General features: G+C 43.6%; 1 protein-coding gene across 1 annotated transcript in view; it reads left to right on the top strand.

The window, feature by feature from the left end:
• Positions 1–541: 541 nt before the first annotated feature.
• The window catches only part of LOC307075151 (transmembrane protein 132C), a gene marked incomplete at both ends in the record, with an annotated part of 88,596 nt that continues 70,103 nt past the window's right edge, over positions 542–19,034 (top strand). Inside the window, 2 exons of the mRNA XM_079735655.1 lie at positions 542–545; positions 641–1,565. Of these exons, the coding sequence (XP_079591781.1) occupies positions 542–545; positions 641–1,565 (929 nt within the window). The remainder of the gene's footprint in view (positions 546–640; positions 1,566–19,034) is intronic.

Below are 19,034 nucleotides of genomic sequence, written 5' to 3'. Positions count from 1 at the left end.
ATCGAGGAGAAAATCAGTAAGAAAAAGATGCAAAAGAAATATTCACTATAAAAATTGGTAGGCAGTGATGAGACGGAAGGAAGCAAGTGGCAGTGAACTGGTTGAAGTATGGACAGCATAAGAGGAAGGTAGAGAGCATACTGAGTCAGCTGAGATAAACTGAAGAATAAGGTCAATTGGACCAGGCCGATGGCAAATGTTCTACATTGTACATTCACAGATAGAGCTGGTAATACTAATGTCTGGAGATTTTGGATTTCATGCAAATGTTATCTTAAATGAGAAGTGCCCTGTCCATGCTCCTGAATTATTCCATCTCATTTGAATGCATTTTTTTTTTCACATTTTAGCAGCCGTTAGAGTTTTCATATATAGCTTCCTCTTCTGTAAGCCTCCCTTAAATTCAGCTTGGGTAGATGATGGACTTAAAGTCGAATCACACGCTTCAAAACAATCAGTATTTAAAAGTGAAGGCTTTATTCAGCCGTTCGTCCAAATCTGTTGTGATTTCTGAGATGTGCTTTATATTTTTTTAGAGTCCATGAGTAATCCCTGTCTTTACTCACTGTGTTGATAAGGACAGACGGAGTCTGGTAAAGGCATGATAAGAAAACCAAACATGTAATCTGCTGTGTTTCAGTGGGGAGCACCAGCAGGCTGATCCTGGACGGGCTGCAGAGATACGGCCCCATGCCCATCTACCTGCCGGTCAGCTACCACATCCACAACGCCGAGTCCGCCTTCTTTCTGCGGGAGGCCAATCAGGAGCTCATGAGGAACTCCAGCCTGCAGGGGCGCACCGAATCCTTCTTCATCCAGCGGGCCCGCCACATGCCCTCCGTCAACGCCAGCTATGGACCCCTTTCGGCCCAGCGCAGCGTCCCGCTGGAGCTCTTGCAGACCTCCCCGGGACCCTTCTCCACCCCGTCCTCCCCTACCGAGTCGCCCAACATGTTCACCTACAACTGGAAGGTCAACACCTACATCATCAGCGAGCGGATCCACCCCAGCTGGCCCAAGGTGCAGGTGCTGTTCTACATCGCGGGCCGCGACTGGGACGACTACAGCGCCATCCACCGGCTGCCCTGCGTCCGGATGTTCGCCTTCCACGAGACCCAGGAGGTGCGCGGGTCCTGCCGGCTGAAAGGGGAGCTGGGGATCTGCGTGGCGGAGTTGGAGCCACTGGTCAGCTGGTTCAGCCCCCCTACCGTGAGGCCGGGCAGGCAGAGGCCCTCGGAGCAGGGCCAGGGGACCCCGGTGGAGCTGTACTACACGGTGCAGGCGTCCGACAGCGGAGACTGCAGCGCGGAGGACGCGCGCAAGGGAGTCCCCACGGGGCCCTCTAGCGACCAGCAGCGTCGGCAGCAGGGGCCGCTAGGGTATTTGGCGGGGCCCACACCCATGCGCCGCATCGGGAGCGTTCGGCTGTTTCAGCCGCTGTCGGAGCTCAAGCTGGACAACAACTTTGTGGTGATGGTGCCGTCCAAGCCCATCCGACAGAGGGAGACGGTCTCAACGTTCTTGGCGCTGTCCACGCTGTCGGCGGTCCAGATCTTCACCCTAAGGTGAGGGGGCTTCCGTCTGGTGAAATACATTTACACTCCGCTTGCGTTCATGCCCGCCTATGTGCTTTCTGTGAGGGGAAACCATTGGTTGATCATATCGCCATTCCCCAAAGTATGGGTCAATCCTCAAGGTAAACTGTTGTTGGTCTGTGTTATTGCCAATATCAACAGAGGGAAATCATTGTTTTTCTGATTAGTCGACATCAATACAGGTAATTGTCGCATTAAGGAGGCACACTTATGTGACTAATTTCATCATTATGTTTCTGTGCAGACGTGCTGGGACTGTTGTAAATCTATACTTCCTTACATGTGCTGTAGGCATTCAGACCTGCACCTAGAGAATCAATCAGAATCAGTTATTGCAAACTTCTATAACGTTGTTTTTTAGGAGGAAGCTTGGACACAAGAGATATAATAATGATGTTTCAAGAAACTTAAGAAGCCAAAGAACAAAACAAAACAATCTCCAATTACCATGATAGGAATTATCCCATCACCCACTCCATTAAATCGTCATTAAATTATTTGGTACAGACCCGCGAGATTCCTGGCCCCAATATTCTCTAAATGTACTCAAAGACTAGTAAATCACTTTAGAATCCATACCAAAAATCAGCTAACAAGTCATTTATTAGTTAATGAAAGGTTGATGCAAACGTGAAATGTATCTTTTGTTTAGTTTTGAATCAGACCAGTACGTCGCAATCGTACCAAATATACCTCGTAATGCCACTTTAAAGCTACTTTTGACTCTGAAAATGGTTTCGTCAAGCACAGTGGAATTAGGTGGTAGCCAGCTTTGTATAGCGCTGTACCATTTCTCAAGGCCTCATGCATGGTTCATGACAGCGACACAATGCAGCCAGAGAAAAAAGAGGCCAAGCCGGAGTCAGATCTGCTTTTAATTCAATGAAATGGAACATTTAGTCATTTAGTCCTGTTCCTATTGTTTCTCAATTTATATTTTTTTCATGAAGGAACAAACAGTTATTTTAGAAAATGTTCTGGGCTTAAGTTAATGCTAACCCCATTCCCATTAAAAAGAAGTTCATGGCTTTGGCTGTTTTAATACTACTATGATGTGCTGGCATCGTTCCTGAACAACGCCCAACCATCATAAGGTTGGGCATTGGCCACTCATCCCCCCATCCCCCCCTGGAAATCGGAGCTCCACTTTCCCAAGAGGAAAACAGTTGAGACGCTTTCATCCCTCCCGACTTTCTCTCTCATGCGAGGTAGAAAGGAAATGGCGGGAACCAAGCTTTAAATTTTTAAATGTTCTTATTCTTAGACAGTTCCAAACCACAGACCACACATACGGTTTTGCAAAAAAACTAAAATAGCGCACGTGAAATGACCTTACTGCCCTATACCACCGTACCATCAAAATCCTCTGTCATCCATCCACATCAACACAAACTGCAAACAAATTTCGTCTTTAAAAAAAAGAAATCTTTAATGCCAGGGGTTTTCATGGGCGGATGAATGCCGTGACTGAACCGTATGAGGGCAAACAAAAAGCAAAGTTACCACAAAAAAAATAAAAATGGAATCCCTTCAGCAACAATAAAGAGACTGAAATATTAACACAGAATGTACTAGCACAGCTGGAATGCAGCTCTACAGCGTGCCCCATGCTATAGGCTTTGCTGGGAATCCACAGATGTATTTCTGACAGTGCACAGCTTTCGTTATGCTACAATCTCCACAAAGAGAAGAAAGAGTTATGTGAGGACATTTTAGGTGTGACACCACTTGATGGGGACACATACGATAGCACAGGACACCTACCGAGCCATTGATGACAATGAGATGTTGATAAAGTGGGTGATAGATCTGAAACAAGTCTTAGCAACCTGATTTGGCCCCAATGCAACACAGCGTTTTCAACTTTTACAGATCAAGAAGATGCAAATGGATGGATACGTGCATGCTATTATGCTTTTAAATAACAATTTATTAAAATACTTAGAAGGAGCTTTATTAAAATACGTAATAAAAAAGTGAGTTAGAGGCTGCTGGTTCTCTTTAGCAGGTTCCTAAACACTTTTTGACTCTCTCAGAAGTTGCTCACAGTTGAAAAGTTTGTGCGAAGAGAATCTTGCATTTTTCAGCCATGAAGACAATTCATAGGGAACGTCGGTTGGTGTGTTTTGAAAGTAATTTATAAAACAAGTATTTTTCGTAAAATTTTCTTAGATTTGCTTCTTTAGACATCTCTGATCAACAGTCTCCCTGACCCAATTTATAAGTTTTGGATATGCTTGATCATTGCTAATCAATTCCATTAATGTTAATGACTACTACAAAGCTGTTTATAAGTAGCTTTTTTATAATATGAATGCTTGTCTTGCTATTTTAAATAATACTGACGGTAAGAAAAAATTAACCGGTAGTTGCTGTTTAATCTTTGCAAGTTAATTAACTTTTTTTTAAATGACCTTCATACTAAGAGCAATATTTCCTCCATTTTGCATAATTGGCTTAATATCCACTTGCCCACCATGAAGTTCATGCACAAAGTGAATTTCAAATACGCTCCTTTGTGTTGTTTGACCACTACCTGTCTACCCTCCTTCCACTTGAACTGAGCACGATAACAAAAAACATTCTTAAATGATTCATAGAGTCAGCGGCCTGATTTTTTGTGTTTACGTTCCTGGAAGGTATTTACTATGCACCTGTTAATTGAGTTCCACAGCTACAGTGACCAATGTCAACAGAGCTTTAATGAAACTTCGAAATTCACTTTTCGCGTGTATTTGATGGCGGGAAAGTGGATTTTACACCAAATATGCAAAATGGTGAATTATTGCCTTATTCTCCGCTCCACCTTAAAAACATCATAGCCTCAAACAACTTTCTATTAATACAATATTATCGACAACAGTACAAAGTGACTCCAAATTCGCTCCCATGTTGTCTCATGCAAATGACTATGTAAGCATCAGCTCATTTCCACCACGCTACTCCTAATGCCCAGCGGGCGGGTGAAAACCATAAGAGATGAAGCCCCTAGCTCAAAGTGGCGGGAGCTGGCAGTCAGTCAACCCCCGGTGAGCAGGAAACCTGCCGGCAAGCTTCATTGCTTTTCCTTTCACCCGGGCCCTGATGAACTCCTGTGAAGCATTTGCACTGCGTCTGTGTGTTTATCGCAATTCGTCAATGTAGTGAGTAAATGAGAACATTAAAAGGGAGGTGTTGTTTGTGTTTTTTTTGCCGCTTTGCACTGATGCACATCCCACCAGCCTCACCAGCTCCCCCGCCACCACCACCACATCGTTCAGAAGTTGTCTTTTTATGTTTTTCCCTCAGGAGAGCGGGAACCTAAAATGCAAACGGAGGCATCTCCTCAAGACGTGTGGTTTAAGTGCTGCTTCGGCAGCCCATTCCCCCCCCCCCCCCCCCCACCCGACAGTTCCAGCGCCAGTGCTTGATCTTGGGTTGTGTTTTGTTGTGGGCCACTTTAATCTTAGAGAAGTAAGAGAGGACTTTTTTTTGTAAGGAAACTGATAATTACAAACTTTAGTGGGGTCTTGAAATCGTCTTAATAGTGAGCTTTTATCAGCAGGGTCACATTGTGGCCGGTGTTTTTTATTCTTGCATTTTTTGGCATTTGAGTCAGAACATCACATTGTGTTGTTCTCAGTGCTAGGCTGTGCCGTGTTTTATTTGGTTAGTTTGTTTGTTCTTTAGTTCTTTCCTTCTTTTTCTCCCCCCTCCCTAATTTCCTTCCTTCCTTGAGTGCCTTTAAGGGATCCGCTGCGATATCCATAAATTGCCGATTTCCTTTTGTCTTAACCAGATCAGACGAGTTGTTTGATTCCAATACACTTGTTTTGCTTCCAGAAGGGGAGTTCTCTGGGTTAGCCTCTGCTTTCTGTTCACCCCTTCCATTGACTTGCAGAGTTACTGTAGCCTAGCTCGTGTTCACGTGAGGGGAAAACACTTTTAATTACTTTCCAAAGGTTACTGTGTAATGTTTCTGTTTGCTAGATTTCCCATAACCTCAAGCTCAAGTTATTTTACAAGTAAAATAAAAAGCAATGTTATTCTGCAATAGGCTACACCGCCTCTGGGAACACGACTCTGAACCTGTAGGTTTGGTGTTTGCGTGGACTCATAGCCCATCGCTGAAAAAGCCCTTATAGCTGAGGGTAAAGGAGAGTGACATTAATCATGTCGATTAGCCCTACGGCTAGCAAGGAGGTCCCAGAGGAGTGTCGGTGTGCTCCTCTCCTCCCTGAGGCTTGATGACATATTATCACTAATTGACTGTATGATAGCCCCAGGTTAATTAGGTCTTATGTATGATCATCCTTCTGACAGCACAGCTGTTGCTTTTTAAGGCAATGCACAAACACCATTTGGAGAGACATCTTGGAAGGAATATAATGCGCACAGCGCCCCGTCTCGCAGTGTTTCTAGGAGCAATCACACTGACAAATGCATGCTGAAATATTTATATCCCCCCCCCAACACACTGGCACATGCACACACTCGCACGCGACACAAACATGAGTGGATTAACCGTGTTTAAACTGTACATTAACATGGTATTTACCGTCATAAAAGCCCCCTGTGGAATCAATGAATCCCCCCCTCTCTCCCTCAGTCGACATGGAGATGGAGATAGAGAGATAGAAGGTGAGAGAGAGAGAGAGAGAGAGAGAGAGAGAGAGCGGCCTCTGCAGCTCCTTCTACGTTCGACATACTTATGAAAAGCCCCATTTCCTCCTGAACAGATAAACAGCCTTTTGAACAGCAAAAGATGGGGGGTGGGGGGTGCTAAGAGTCTGACTCTGAACCAAACTGACATGAGATCATAGAGTCAGTCAGACCGAGAGACTCAGATAATCAGACAGACAGACAGACAGAAAATCTGACAGACAGAGAATCAGAAAGACGGACTCAGAGATAGAGACGGACAGACCGCCAGACAGACAGTCAGTCAGACAGTCAGCGTGCGCTGTATGGATGCTGGCGTCCCAGAGGGATGACCGCAGGGAGGGTTCAGCGGCAGGCTGTGGTAAACTACTGGATTACATGCATGGATGGTGGTTTGATGTTGCTCTTTCATTCCTTGTTTTCCTCCTCCAGACTCCAGACTGCAGGTAGGCTGTTTAGTCTGGGCTCATTCTGATGCTGCCCACAGAGCACACTCAGAGAGCTCTGCAGTCTGCCTGCTTCATTATGGCACCTGGCTGCCTCCAAATACCAGCAGGAGAAGAAGGCTAGAATAACAATGGATCCTTAGTGGAGTATTTGCCTTTTCTTGACTTTCTCTGGTCCATTTGTTGTTCCCTTGCAAAGGTCAACCAAGATGGACAGGTCGCTGCATCACCTTTTGATTTGTGGTTCCCCTGCCACCCATCTCTGAAACTGTATCTGTTTTGTTCTTATGTTATGTGCCTTTGTCCTGCTCATGTCTGGTTTGTTTGTCTGTTTCACAAATGGACAGAGGAGTTGTCAATGCGCTGGTCTTTGACGACTTAAGAACTATTTATCATCTTGTCTTAGTTTCCTTAACACACTCACAGACACACATACACACGCATGCACGCACGCACGCACGCACGCACACACACACACACATTCCCCCCGTGGGCCTGTTCAATAATGTTTACTTTGCAGGAGCACACCTTCCTTATGCCCTCATTAATAAGTAATTAGCAATTTGTGTGCTGGGTGGCCCCACAGGGCCACTGCTGTGTAGACTCCGGCTGGGTCTGGTGGCTCCGAACCCTCAAAGCAATCACCAGTCGCCTGCAGTGCATAATCTCAATTCCTGTCTTGTCCCTCCTCTCTTTTTGTTGACTTTCCGTTGCTACATACGTACAGGAGGTGTGTGGATAGTGTCCATGGCCCAATGCAAAGCAGCAGAGATCTCTTGACTCGTGAAGACAGAAAAACAGAAAAAGATGGCTATTTTTCTTGAATTTGTGCCACTCTTTTCTCTAGAGCTTCTTTTCTTCTTTGACTCTGGCAGCAGCTTTCTGTGTCAGGCTGTCGGCCTGGGGAGAGGCTTTCTGTCCCTGTGGGCTTTCTGCTGATCCAGCCCCCCCCCCCCTGTCTCTCTTTGTCTGCTGGAGAATCAGATGAGTGTCTCCTAGTGTTGTCAGTGACTCAAGCACCCTCAGTCAAGGGTCAGAAGTCTCCTCACTGGATCTTCCTTTATCTGGATAACCTCTGAAGGAGGATGGCCCTGCACACACGCCGAGGGAAGAGCGGGGAGAGAATAGATGATATACACAGGGTCTATTCTCCAGAGGACAGTATGGTGTGAGACACTCTGACCATAATGCTACCTCCTAAAGCACTAATATGAACAGGAGCATCATTACCAGTCCCAAAGTGGAACTGAGACAAGAAAGGAAGTGAAGGTCAATGTACTGTATTAGGGGTTTAATGCTACACGTAATTGTATCGATCGGCATTGCAGGGTCCACGATGCGGTGTGCAGCCGAAGCATACAATTCAATTCATATTTAGTGACGCTGCAAAGTGGCTATTTTTATTCTATGTTTTCCTTTTTTATTGAAAAATCAGGCATGAATTGTCTACTTTTATAGATCAACAATTGCCTGCCTATTTTTTTATTCATCTTCAAAATATTATTTAATATTTAATATACTTTTATAGAGTAACAATTGCATACTTATTATTTTATTCATTTTTTATAATATTATTTGACATGGAAAGTTTACGGGGGAAAGACGCTAAAACCATCAACTCCAAACGTGAACATGTGGGAGTTGTCAGATGATTCAATCAATCACAAGTCCGGTTCAGAGTAGCCAAGGGACTTAGTAAGCAACTTGGTAAGCACTTTCAGTACATCCTCCTTAGGTAATGTGTAACAGTTTGGTGTCGATAGTTCAAAAAATGAATGAATTTTTTTTTGATGAATTCACGGATTTCAATTAAAAAAACCTGAGTTAAGATGTTATATGAATGTACTTAAATCATTTACGCTTACAACGATTAAGTACCCCATTAAAATACTTGTAAAAATGTTGTTTAATTGCCATATTTTTATCACAGACAGCAGAATCGATGCCAAAAACCAAACTTCTTAATATACCCACCCCCCACCAATCCCCACCCCTCGCACTATTTAATGATGATGATGAATTCGACTCAATGAGGCTACGGCTCCGCTTCTTGGCGGCCCCATTGAGATGAATTACCATCACAGAGATTATCGATGATAAACCATTAGGACCTAATAGTCCTGAAGTAAGAGTAAGAGAGAGCAGGGAAGAGTTATGGAGAACTCGTTTTGGAGCAGCTGATGAAACCCCTTTAACTTATGTAAAGTTATGGACGCCGCAGAACTTCACTTTGATCTCGGGGAAGGCAACCGCGCTCTGCAACTTCTGAATGACGTCTGGCTGGGTGAAAGGTGGTCTCCGTAAAAGTAGATGGGACATGTCATTGGCTGTGGTGATGGTGGTGCCGGAGCCAAAACTCTCTGAATTGGGTGTGCTGTCATGCTAATCAAATTGCTTTTATTAGTCTCAGTTGAGCAAAGTTTGGAAACTCACTGTTCATACATATTTTAAAGGCAGAGAAAGAAAGTCAGAGGATGGGAGTGTCTTTACTTACTATTAGAAACCAGCAAAGTCAAAGGTGCCCGATCTTTGTCTTTAGGTGTACCACTGATTTGTCATTAAGACCTTTTTCAGACAACCTCATGCATTGTAAATAATAGATAAGAGCTCCCTTTAAACACAATAATTACTGCAAGAAGGCCTTGGCCAATGGGCCTAACAGTAGTAAGAAAAAGTCATCAACGCTGTATATGCCCCCAGTGCGTTTCTTGAGCAAAAACAAATTAAAACATCAATGGAATATTGATCCCATATGGTGGAATGCACAAAGTGCATTCCACTTTGTGCATTCCACCATTATGCTATATTTACTAAACAATATTTATAACATATTTATTTTTCAATTGAATGACACAATTAAATGAAAATGATCATTATAATATTGATACATAGCATTGTATATAAAAAACAATCAAATATATCTTTGCTATTTACTTGCTTAACTTACACTTCATCCCCCTGGTAAAGTAACAAATCACACTCAGGAACTCAGTTACGAGTGCACAATGAATAGAAACGACGAAACAAGATGATCTGTTAATACAGGGAACCTGAGAGAGTTTGAGGGAAAATCATTAAACGAGCTGAAAAAGCAAACATTACAAAAATTAAACATAATATCTAATCAGTATGCAGCTCGGGGCAGCGCCTTTGGCTACGTACCGTAGCCTGGTTGGCCTGGTTCAGCTTTGGCCTGGTTAGAGGGGTTGGGGGGGGGGTTGGGGTTCAGCCATTGATCTGCAGATATAAGCCAGCGTGTCAGAGCCAAGCCTTCATCATCCTCATCCTCCTCATCCTATGGCGCGGCCCCTGCCTCGTCGGGATAAGCCTTGATCCGCTCCGAGGGCCTGCTGCCAGGGGAGCCCGCAGGCCTGTGTGTGTTGCTGAATATGTGACGGTTTGTTTGCGTGGTGGTTCTGTTTGCCTCATCTTGGCGTGAGGATGACTGGCGTGTTGTATGATCTCGGCGTGCACGCATGTCAGCCCCACGTGTTCCCGGATATCGGAGCGCGGGCTGCTCGGACTGGTGCGGGGATGCGTTTTGCACATGTGTTCATGTGTCGAACTTAAACGACTGTGTGTACTTTGCTTCTGAAGACATGACGTGGAGGGAGAAGAAGGAATAGAAGGAGGGAGCGAGGTCAAGGACAAACAGAGCTACGCTTGCTAGTGAATGCTACAGGAAGACAGCTAGAGAGGGAGAGAGAGAGAGAGAGAAAGAAGAAAAATAGAAGGAGAGACCGAGGTTAGGGAGAAACAGAGCTACGCTTGCTAGTGAATGCTACAGGAAGACAGCTAGAGAGGGAGAGAGAGAGAGAGAGAAAGAAGAAAAATAGAAGGAGAGACCGAGGTTAGGGAGAAACAGAGCTACGCTTGCTAGTGAATGCTACAGAGAGACGGCTAGAGAGAGAGAGAGAAGGAGAGAAAGAGAGAGCGAGAGAGAGAGAGAGAGAGAGCGAGAGAGCGAGAGAGAGAGAGAGAGAGAGAGAGAGAGAGAGAGCGAGAGAGGGGGTAAAGGAGTAAAAGAGTGAGGACGGCAGTGAATGCAGTGCAACTGAAGTTGAGGGCAGGCACTTCTCTTGCCTCTTGGCCATGTCTGATTATATCTCACCATCCCCAGAACCATGTGACTAGAAAGCTGAAAGAGCCACATCCAGTATAAAGTGCCAGCTGAAATATTTCTATGCAACCAAAATGTATTTCCCTGCCAACCAGACAGACAGCGTGACCCTGTTTAAATGACAGACATATCTAGATCCTACAAAAAGGCGCAACACACTCACAACACGCCCACAACCGTCTCAACCTGTTAACACGAAGGGGCAGTTTAAGTGTGATCCCCGCTCTATGTGCACACACTCACTTTAGATAAGTGTTTTCAACATCCCAGAACGGCGGAGACGTAGAGGGCCGCGGTGTTACAGTGCTTTCGAAAAATGCAGAGACCCGTGTTTAATAATAGCAATGCAAGGTTTAGGAATTATAGAATCGTAAGAACAGATGGCACAGCGTGGTAATGTTGTAGACGTATTTGCATACGTCTGCATACAAACCCATGTAAAGCAACCTCCCCTGCTTGCCTTACATGTGTTCACGACCAGTTAGCAGCTAAGCATGTGATTTGACAGCGCTTCGGCGAGAGATTAAGTCTAGACAAATTTATCTCTCGTCAATCTGGAATGAATGTAGCGTTCACCACCTCCCGGAAGGTTGGTTTTGACAACGGTTGTCTACATCGCTCTGTCCCCGCCTGCTTGTGCTGAGGAAACATCTATCTGCTGAATTATCTCGCTGCCGTTTTCACTTTGGGATTCAGGATGCGTGTGTAAACAAGGCCCGTATCCTAGGACATTATTAATACTTTCTACCTAAACTATGCATGGTTTGGATTGGTTCCATCTCAGGCTGCTCAATATCAAAAGCATCCTGACAATCAAAGCTGTATGTGTGCGTGTGTGTGAATAACTGTGTGTTTGGGTATGTGTGCTTGCGTGTGTATTTGCAAATTATGTCTTGTTTGACAGTCAGGGTGCGAGGGGATTTGGACTCCCTGAGACCCCTTGATTGACACTTGAGACCCCCTGAAAGCCTCAACATCAGCATCTCTTGAAGAATCCTAAAAAAAAAATTCAGAGCAGTCTCATGCCGAAGTTTACGCGCGCACACTCACACACACACACACACACACACACACACACACACACACACACACACACACACACACACACACACACACACACACTCAAGCCCCCTTCCCTTCACATATCCTGCACATCCTCCTATGTGGTCTGATCAAATGGATTACTATGATGTTCAGTCCAACCCCAACAGTATTGACAAAGTAATTTAGAAGTCCCAGCCCTTAACATCCATAAAGAATTCTCCAAGCCCAGATCAAACCCACTGCAAAAAGAACAGGTGTGGGTGGTTGTGCTCCAGGGAGCACAACCAACTCTACCGGCTCAAACTTATGTGTGCTCGACAGTACACATATGCTATCTAATGGGTGCGGAAAGGGGTGTGCGTGTGTGTGTCTGCCAGTGTGTGTGTGCGGAGAAAATAAATGATGCAAGCTGGGCTGTTTTTGATCTTCAGATGCCAACCCTCAATGGCGTTGCCATGTATTTCTATTGGGTTGAGCGTTGGAGCCCATACTGACGTTGATGCTCTCGTGGGCGTATAGCGGACCATGGGTTTTCCTACCCTGATGCTGCACTCAAACCAATTTACATTTTGACCCGCACGGTGCTGACTTCTCAAAACACTTCCAATCAGGTTACAGCTTTGTTAGATGTTCCCAAGCCAACGGAATCAAAACGTTAACAAATTTCTTCATTCCTAAACCTATACATGTTTCCATGGTTTTGTGAGATGAAAGTGTTCCCATTTAATGGCTACCTATATTCTTCCACCCAAAGTATCTTCCAACACTTGGATGCTCATCGTGTGTTTGCTAGGGATGGGAGGCTATGAAAATATGTCATGATTATAGACTGTATACAGAGCTACATCATGGTAATGATGCAGTTAAACTAACATTTTGTAGAAGACATTGAAAAATCCTTTCACCTGATATATTGACATTGTTGGTAGAGCATTCACAATGTTGGGCACTTGTCGATTCACTAAAAAATGTTGTGGATAGTTCTTCCCTCTCAGCCTGATTCTGAATATGAACCCTTAGGGCAGGCCCCAAATATTTAAATAACTAAAATATCGGTAAGTTAGATTTGTATTCTGAGAACATTTGCTTGTTTGAATACTTTCTGGTTGTTGCGTTGCCTTTAAGACTGCTGTTACCCCTTACCGAGATTGTCAGTGATGATGACGTACTTGACGTACTCTCTGTAAGCATGTCTTTTACTAAGCAGCAGCTTCAGCTATTTCCTGAAATTTCTCGAGTGGTAATTCATCACTCTCGCCCGCTACCACTTTGTCATAAGAATCATCAAGACAGACTGAGAAACATGCACTTTAAACTCACTGATAGCCTGTGAGCCGGCTACACACTCATCGTAACAAAGCGTTTTCATAGCTGATATTTTAGTTTGTTGAAAGGTTTGTAAAAAGGCTTGCTAAAAATCATTGTAATAATCATCTTACCACCTCGTTATCAAAGATGCTCCAGGACCAGCCAGCGTTGTGCTAAAACACGGGAAAATATTGATTTGCATATAAAAGATGGAGACAGCTCAAAGCCCAGTAGGATTTCAAGACGGATTATGCCAACATATACATTGGCTGGAGAACTTACCATATATGGTTCTCCTTGTAGTTTGTCATTGTCAAAATAAAATAATTGCAGTCATCTCAAAATAAAATGCTCGCCACACTTGCGAGCATTTTATTTTTAAATTCAAAGAACCAATTTGACAATTTGTATTTTTAATTCAAGTACATTGACTAAATTCTCAGTTACTGGCCCTATGTGCTATTCAATTCAATGAACCTCATTAAATTGAATCACAAGACAAAAGTCTTTCAGTGTTCAGGAATTGTGTATGTGATACCTCTTTTATTTTTTACACACAGACGCACACAGAAACACACACACACACACACCTCTGAGGTATCAGTGAAAACATCCAGTGGCACTACAGAGGCGTAAGCGGACCTGTGAAGTAGATCTAACGCCCTGGGCAAGGTGTAGGGCTGATAAGCCCCACTGCTTACTGCCCCAAAGAGCTGGTCATTCCAGTTGAAGAGCCCTACAGCTCACTCCCACACCCCACCACCCACCATGCCCAACCCTCTCCACCATCCCTGAATCACACTGGTGTCGTACTGCTGTAATACACTGCAGGGTCGTGTTCAGCTGTTCTACTGCTGTAATACACTGCAGTGTTGTGTTAAGGAGCTGTTCTACTGCTGTAATACACTGCAGTGTTGTGTTAAGGAGCTGTTCTACTGCTGTAATACACTGCAGTGTTGTGTTAAGGAGCTGTTCTACTGCTGTAATACACTGCAGTGTTGTGTTAAGGAGCTGTTCTACTGCTGTAATACACTGTAGTGTTGTGTTAAGGAGCTGTTCTACTGCTGTAATACACTGCAGTGTTGTGTTAAGGAGCTGTTCTACTGCTGTAATACACTGTAGTGTTGTGTTAAGGAGCTGTTCTACTGCTGTAATACACTGCAGTGTTGTGTTAAGGAGCTGTTCTACTGCTGTAATACACTGCAGTGTTGTGTTAAGGAGCTGGTCTACTGCTGTAATACACTGCAGTGTTGTGTTAAGGAGCTGTTCTACTGCTGTAATACACTGCAGTGTTGTGTTAAGGAGCTGGTCTACTGCTGTAATACACTGCAGTGTTGTGTTAAGGAGCTGGTCTACTGCTGTAATACACTGCAGTGTTGTGTTAAGGAGCTGTTCTACTGCTGTAATACACTGCAGTGTTGTGTTAAGGAGCTGTTCTACTGCTGTAATACACTGCAGTGTTGTGTTAAGGAGCTGTTCTACTGCTGTAATACACTGCAGTGTTGTGTTAAGGAGCTGTTCTACTGCTGTAATACACTGCAGTGTTGTGTTAAGGAGCTGTTCTACTGCTGTAATACACTGCAGTGTTGTGTTAAGGAGCTGGTCTACTGCTGTAATACACTGCAGTGTTGTGTTAAGGAGCTGTTCTACTGCTGTAATACACTGCAGTTTTGTGTTATGGAGCTGTTCTACTGCTGTAATACACTGCAGTGTTGTGTTAAGGAGCTGTTCTACTGCTGTAATACACTGCAGTGTTGTGTTAAGGAGCTGTTCTACTGCTGTAATACACTGCAGTGTTGTGTTAAGGAGCTGTTCTACTGCTGTAATACACTGCAGTGTTGTGTTATGGAGCTGTTCTACTGCTGTAATAAACTGCAGTGTTGTGTTATGGAGCTGGTCAACTGCTGTAATACACTGCAGTGTTGTGTTAAGGAGCTGTTCTACTGCTGTAATACACTGCAGGGTCGTTCCTAGGAGCTGTACTACTGCTGTAATACACTGCCGTGTTTTTAAGCATCTATTTTACTTTGTGTCCGAATTTGAATGGCTTCATTGAACCAATTGGATCATATTTGCTTGTGTGTTAAAATATTATGCCTATTTTCAAGGAACAAGAAAAAAACTTTAACTTGAAGTGGTTGGTTTCCAAATTGCTAGAGAATCAGCTTTCAAGGAAGCATTCTGCTGCTTCTATAGTTCTCGTAAAATGCATGGTTGTGTGGTTAGGGCCAGAGAAAGTGAAAATTTACCAATTATAAGGATTCAATGATAAAAGTTTTTCGTTAAGGAAAACGCAGTCTTAATATAGGACGTGAATATGAAGCTGCTTTTACAGAAGAACAAGCACAATAAATAAATGGATGTGTGGGGAAAGGAATATGAATGTTCTTAAAGTGGTTGGCGAAAAAAATGACTTTAAGTACTTAGAGAAATAGAGGCTAAGTTATATCAGCAACCAATTCCCACATCCCATATAGATACGAATGATACGTTGAAAGGGTCCCTGTGCCGCATAATATAGACTTGGAAAAAGAAAGATTTAGAAAGACAATTTCCATTTTCTATAATTGCCGGCATCCAGAGGGGCTGAATTGTCAAGAGATTACTCGTTGTTTTCCTTCCCAGCTTTCTTCAGTCAATTATTCAGCCCTTAAATCATCCCCCCATCTTTCCCATTTCTTTTCCATTATTATCCAATCCTCTCCTCTCCGGGCCACCATCTTTTACATTCCCTTGTTTCTTTGGCGCTCTTGTGGCTAGCGTGCAAACACACACACAAGGATACATGCACACACGCACACATACACGCACATACAAACACATATGTACATGCACACACTGGGGCTAACTAATACACACACAGATGCACACAAAAAACACCCACACAAGCACCTATGTATGCATACATGTATGCATGAAATCACTCTACTACACACATGCACACATACACACACGTACACACATATATTGAACCTCTCCACCTGGGTCTCTTGAAACCAGTGTGTATGTGGGAGGGTGGATGTGGCGATGTGCACGTGGTTGTGTATGTGGGTGCGTGTACGTTGAAGCCTGCTATGGGTGGCTGTTTAGCACTGCCCAGCGATGCAGGTAATGGAGTGCAAATGAAGCTAATGCGCCAGGTGACATGCCAGCTTTCCCTGATCAGACCCCCAATTGATTTCCCTGCAATCCCAGTGAGACCTCCTCTGATATCAACCGATAAGGCAGAGCTGAGCAGCGGAGAACAGTGTAGCAGCGCTCAGTCACCGGGAACCCAAGGCTTTCAGTAACCTTTCGATCACTTTGTCATCGCTTCATCCCTTTAGGTAAAGACTGTGGCTGTTATATAGATCGACCTTGAAACTTTGCAAAGGCATGACCAAAGTGGTAAAGGAACATTGCATTGTAAGGAAGACTGCGGTCCCTTTGACGTTGACAGCAGAGGTGGACTGTGCTCTTGTCGTAGGGCGGCAAGCGCTTCCTTCAATGGCTCATTGAGAACTCGATCACAATGCTCAGAAAGCACAGCACTGCATGCCTTTGTAGCTTACGATCATTGACGTGATCATGTCGTTATATGTGTATGTTCATATGAAGTAGGAAAGCAGAAGGGTAACCAATAGTACATTATGTAAATGTTGATGTACACTAGTTTCAATATTGTACTATGTACTGTTGATAGTCTAGCTGTACCGTATTTAATGTTTGCGTTTACTTTTTGCATTGACACTAACATTTCTATTGTGTATATAGATGCTCTTTCTTTCTTTATTCTTTGTACCTTTTACTTTAATTTGAATGTTTTTTAATCTCAGGCATATGATCCCCGGCTTGCACAACTGCCTTGTTGGTCTCAAACTCAGTCTCAGTTATTAGAAAGTAAGCAACCCAGAATCAAAATCATCCTCCTCACCTCTCACACTGCCTCTAGCCTCCCAGACGGCTGTTTTACCTCTCCGCACAGCATGTCTGTCGAAACACGCCCACGTCTGTGTGTCTATGCAATTTATGATCTAATTACAGCGCATAATGAATAATCAAACATTTGTCACAATTCTGATCCAAATTGTTTTAGTGATTGCCAAATATTAATTGTTGTGATAATGGCCTCCGATTGATCTTATTTGCATATACATTGTATGACACATAAGTTAAATTATTCCCCTGTTCTTTCAGGAGGAAATAATTGAAAGGGAATAATTTAACTTATGTGTCATACAATGTATATGCAAATAAGATCTTCATCTAAGCCGCGTTTTATTGCTTAATTAACATTTTCTATTCATAAATTTTTTGACACAGAACTGTATGTGTTAAAGCGCATTGTCAGTACTCAAAGTAAGAGCTTAATTTACATTCATTTGTTACACTGAGACTGAGGTGTGACGTCATACATCATCCTTGTAAGGGCTAATACGTGGTACATTGTGACGACCGCACACCTATTAGTGCTGACATGAAGGCCCTCGACCCAGCTTTGCCTTATTCCGCGTCAGACCATGTGCATGGTGTGCTTATATACAATTTTTTATGTAATTTCTTCCCTTTTATTTTGGCCAGTGGTGTGCTGTAAATATATATATATATATATATATATATATATATATAAAATATATCTTGGATTTGTGTTTACTTTATTTCCGTGACCCATTTTTGGGTTTTGGGAATACATGGCCAAGTGAGACATTACACTGACAGATGTTTCTTTAAATCTCAAGCTGTCTTGCATTTGGGAGATGTAGGAATAGCTATGGTTCTATCATGTCACATGGTATTATTTTTTGCAATCATAGCTATAAGTCAAGCGATGGTGCCAGATGGTGTATTAGTCCTACCAAGTTTACTAGATATTATGCCCCAGACCGAACAGCCGTACGTTTTTTTATTTGGAATGGTTACACAAGGAAATGCCTAGATTTTTTAGAATGAGATAAGGTAGGAAATAATATGAATAATGGCATAATAACCATTAGTCAATAAGAAAAGTGTTAGTTAGAACAAGACTCTCACAAAGTCAGAAGTTGGTCATCCATGGTCACATCGGGCCCCTTTCACACTAGCCCCCCACCGGGGCTTCATACTACACAATGGTTAACCCTTAACGGACCGATTTAAAAAACAAAAAATAAACAAAGTCATTCATTTGTTTTGACAACCGCACATGCAATAACTTGGTTTTCAATACATTTGTATTCATTTGTAAACGGTTTGAAATGTAATTAACAAAATGTTCGGTGTCTACTTCCGGTTTTTTCTGGAGATACATCTAGCACCACTTTGTCAATTCAGGGTAACAGGCCGCCTGCCTCATTTATGTGGTATCATACACAAAAATGATATATGAAAGTAAACCGTGTATCAATTTGAAGTCAAAAGTAAAGTTGGCTTGAAAATTTGACAAAAGATCTTCAGTCCAGCCCTGGTGTGTGTCAGGAGAAAAGAATTTCCCCGCTATAGATCAAGAGCGATATTACACATTTCGCCCAAACTCGGGTCATAAACTCCGGCTTCCGATATATCGTCCCCATTTTACACCAGAGCAGCCTGCTCACCACCACTCCACTAGTCTGGTCGCCATGGCAGCCGTCAACAGTGGGAGTGGGGGGCGTTAATCTATGTCACCCGCTATACATAATGTTGGCCAACTCTCTTTAATCTGTACTGCAACATCCTGGCATTATAGCGCGTGTACCTAATCTGCTTCTATCCAAACCTTGGATCAGTCCAGGATCATCCGCCCCAACCCAGGGGATGGATGTGAAGTTTATCGCTGATCCCCTCGACACGGCTGCAGGTCAAACAGGTTCCGACGGGGGAACCTCGCCGAACGGCTCGCTCGGAGCCAGCGCCGTCTCCAGACTGACATCCTTCCTTCAGCTA

The sequence above is a fragment of the Pollachius pollachius genome (genome assembly GCF_949987615.1).
Source record: "Pollachius pollachius genome assembly, chromosome: 4".
Taxonomy (NCBI): Eukaryota; Metazoa; Chordata; class Actinopteri; order Gadiformes; family Gadidae; genus Pollachius; species Pollachius pollachius.
Note: the sequence above shows the minus strand (reverse complement) of the source record. Positions and strands in the feature narration are given on the sequence as shown.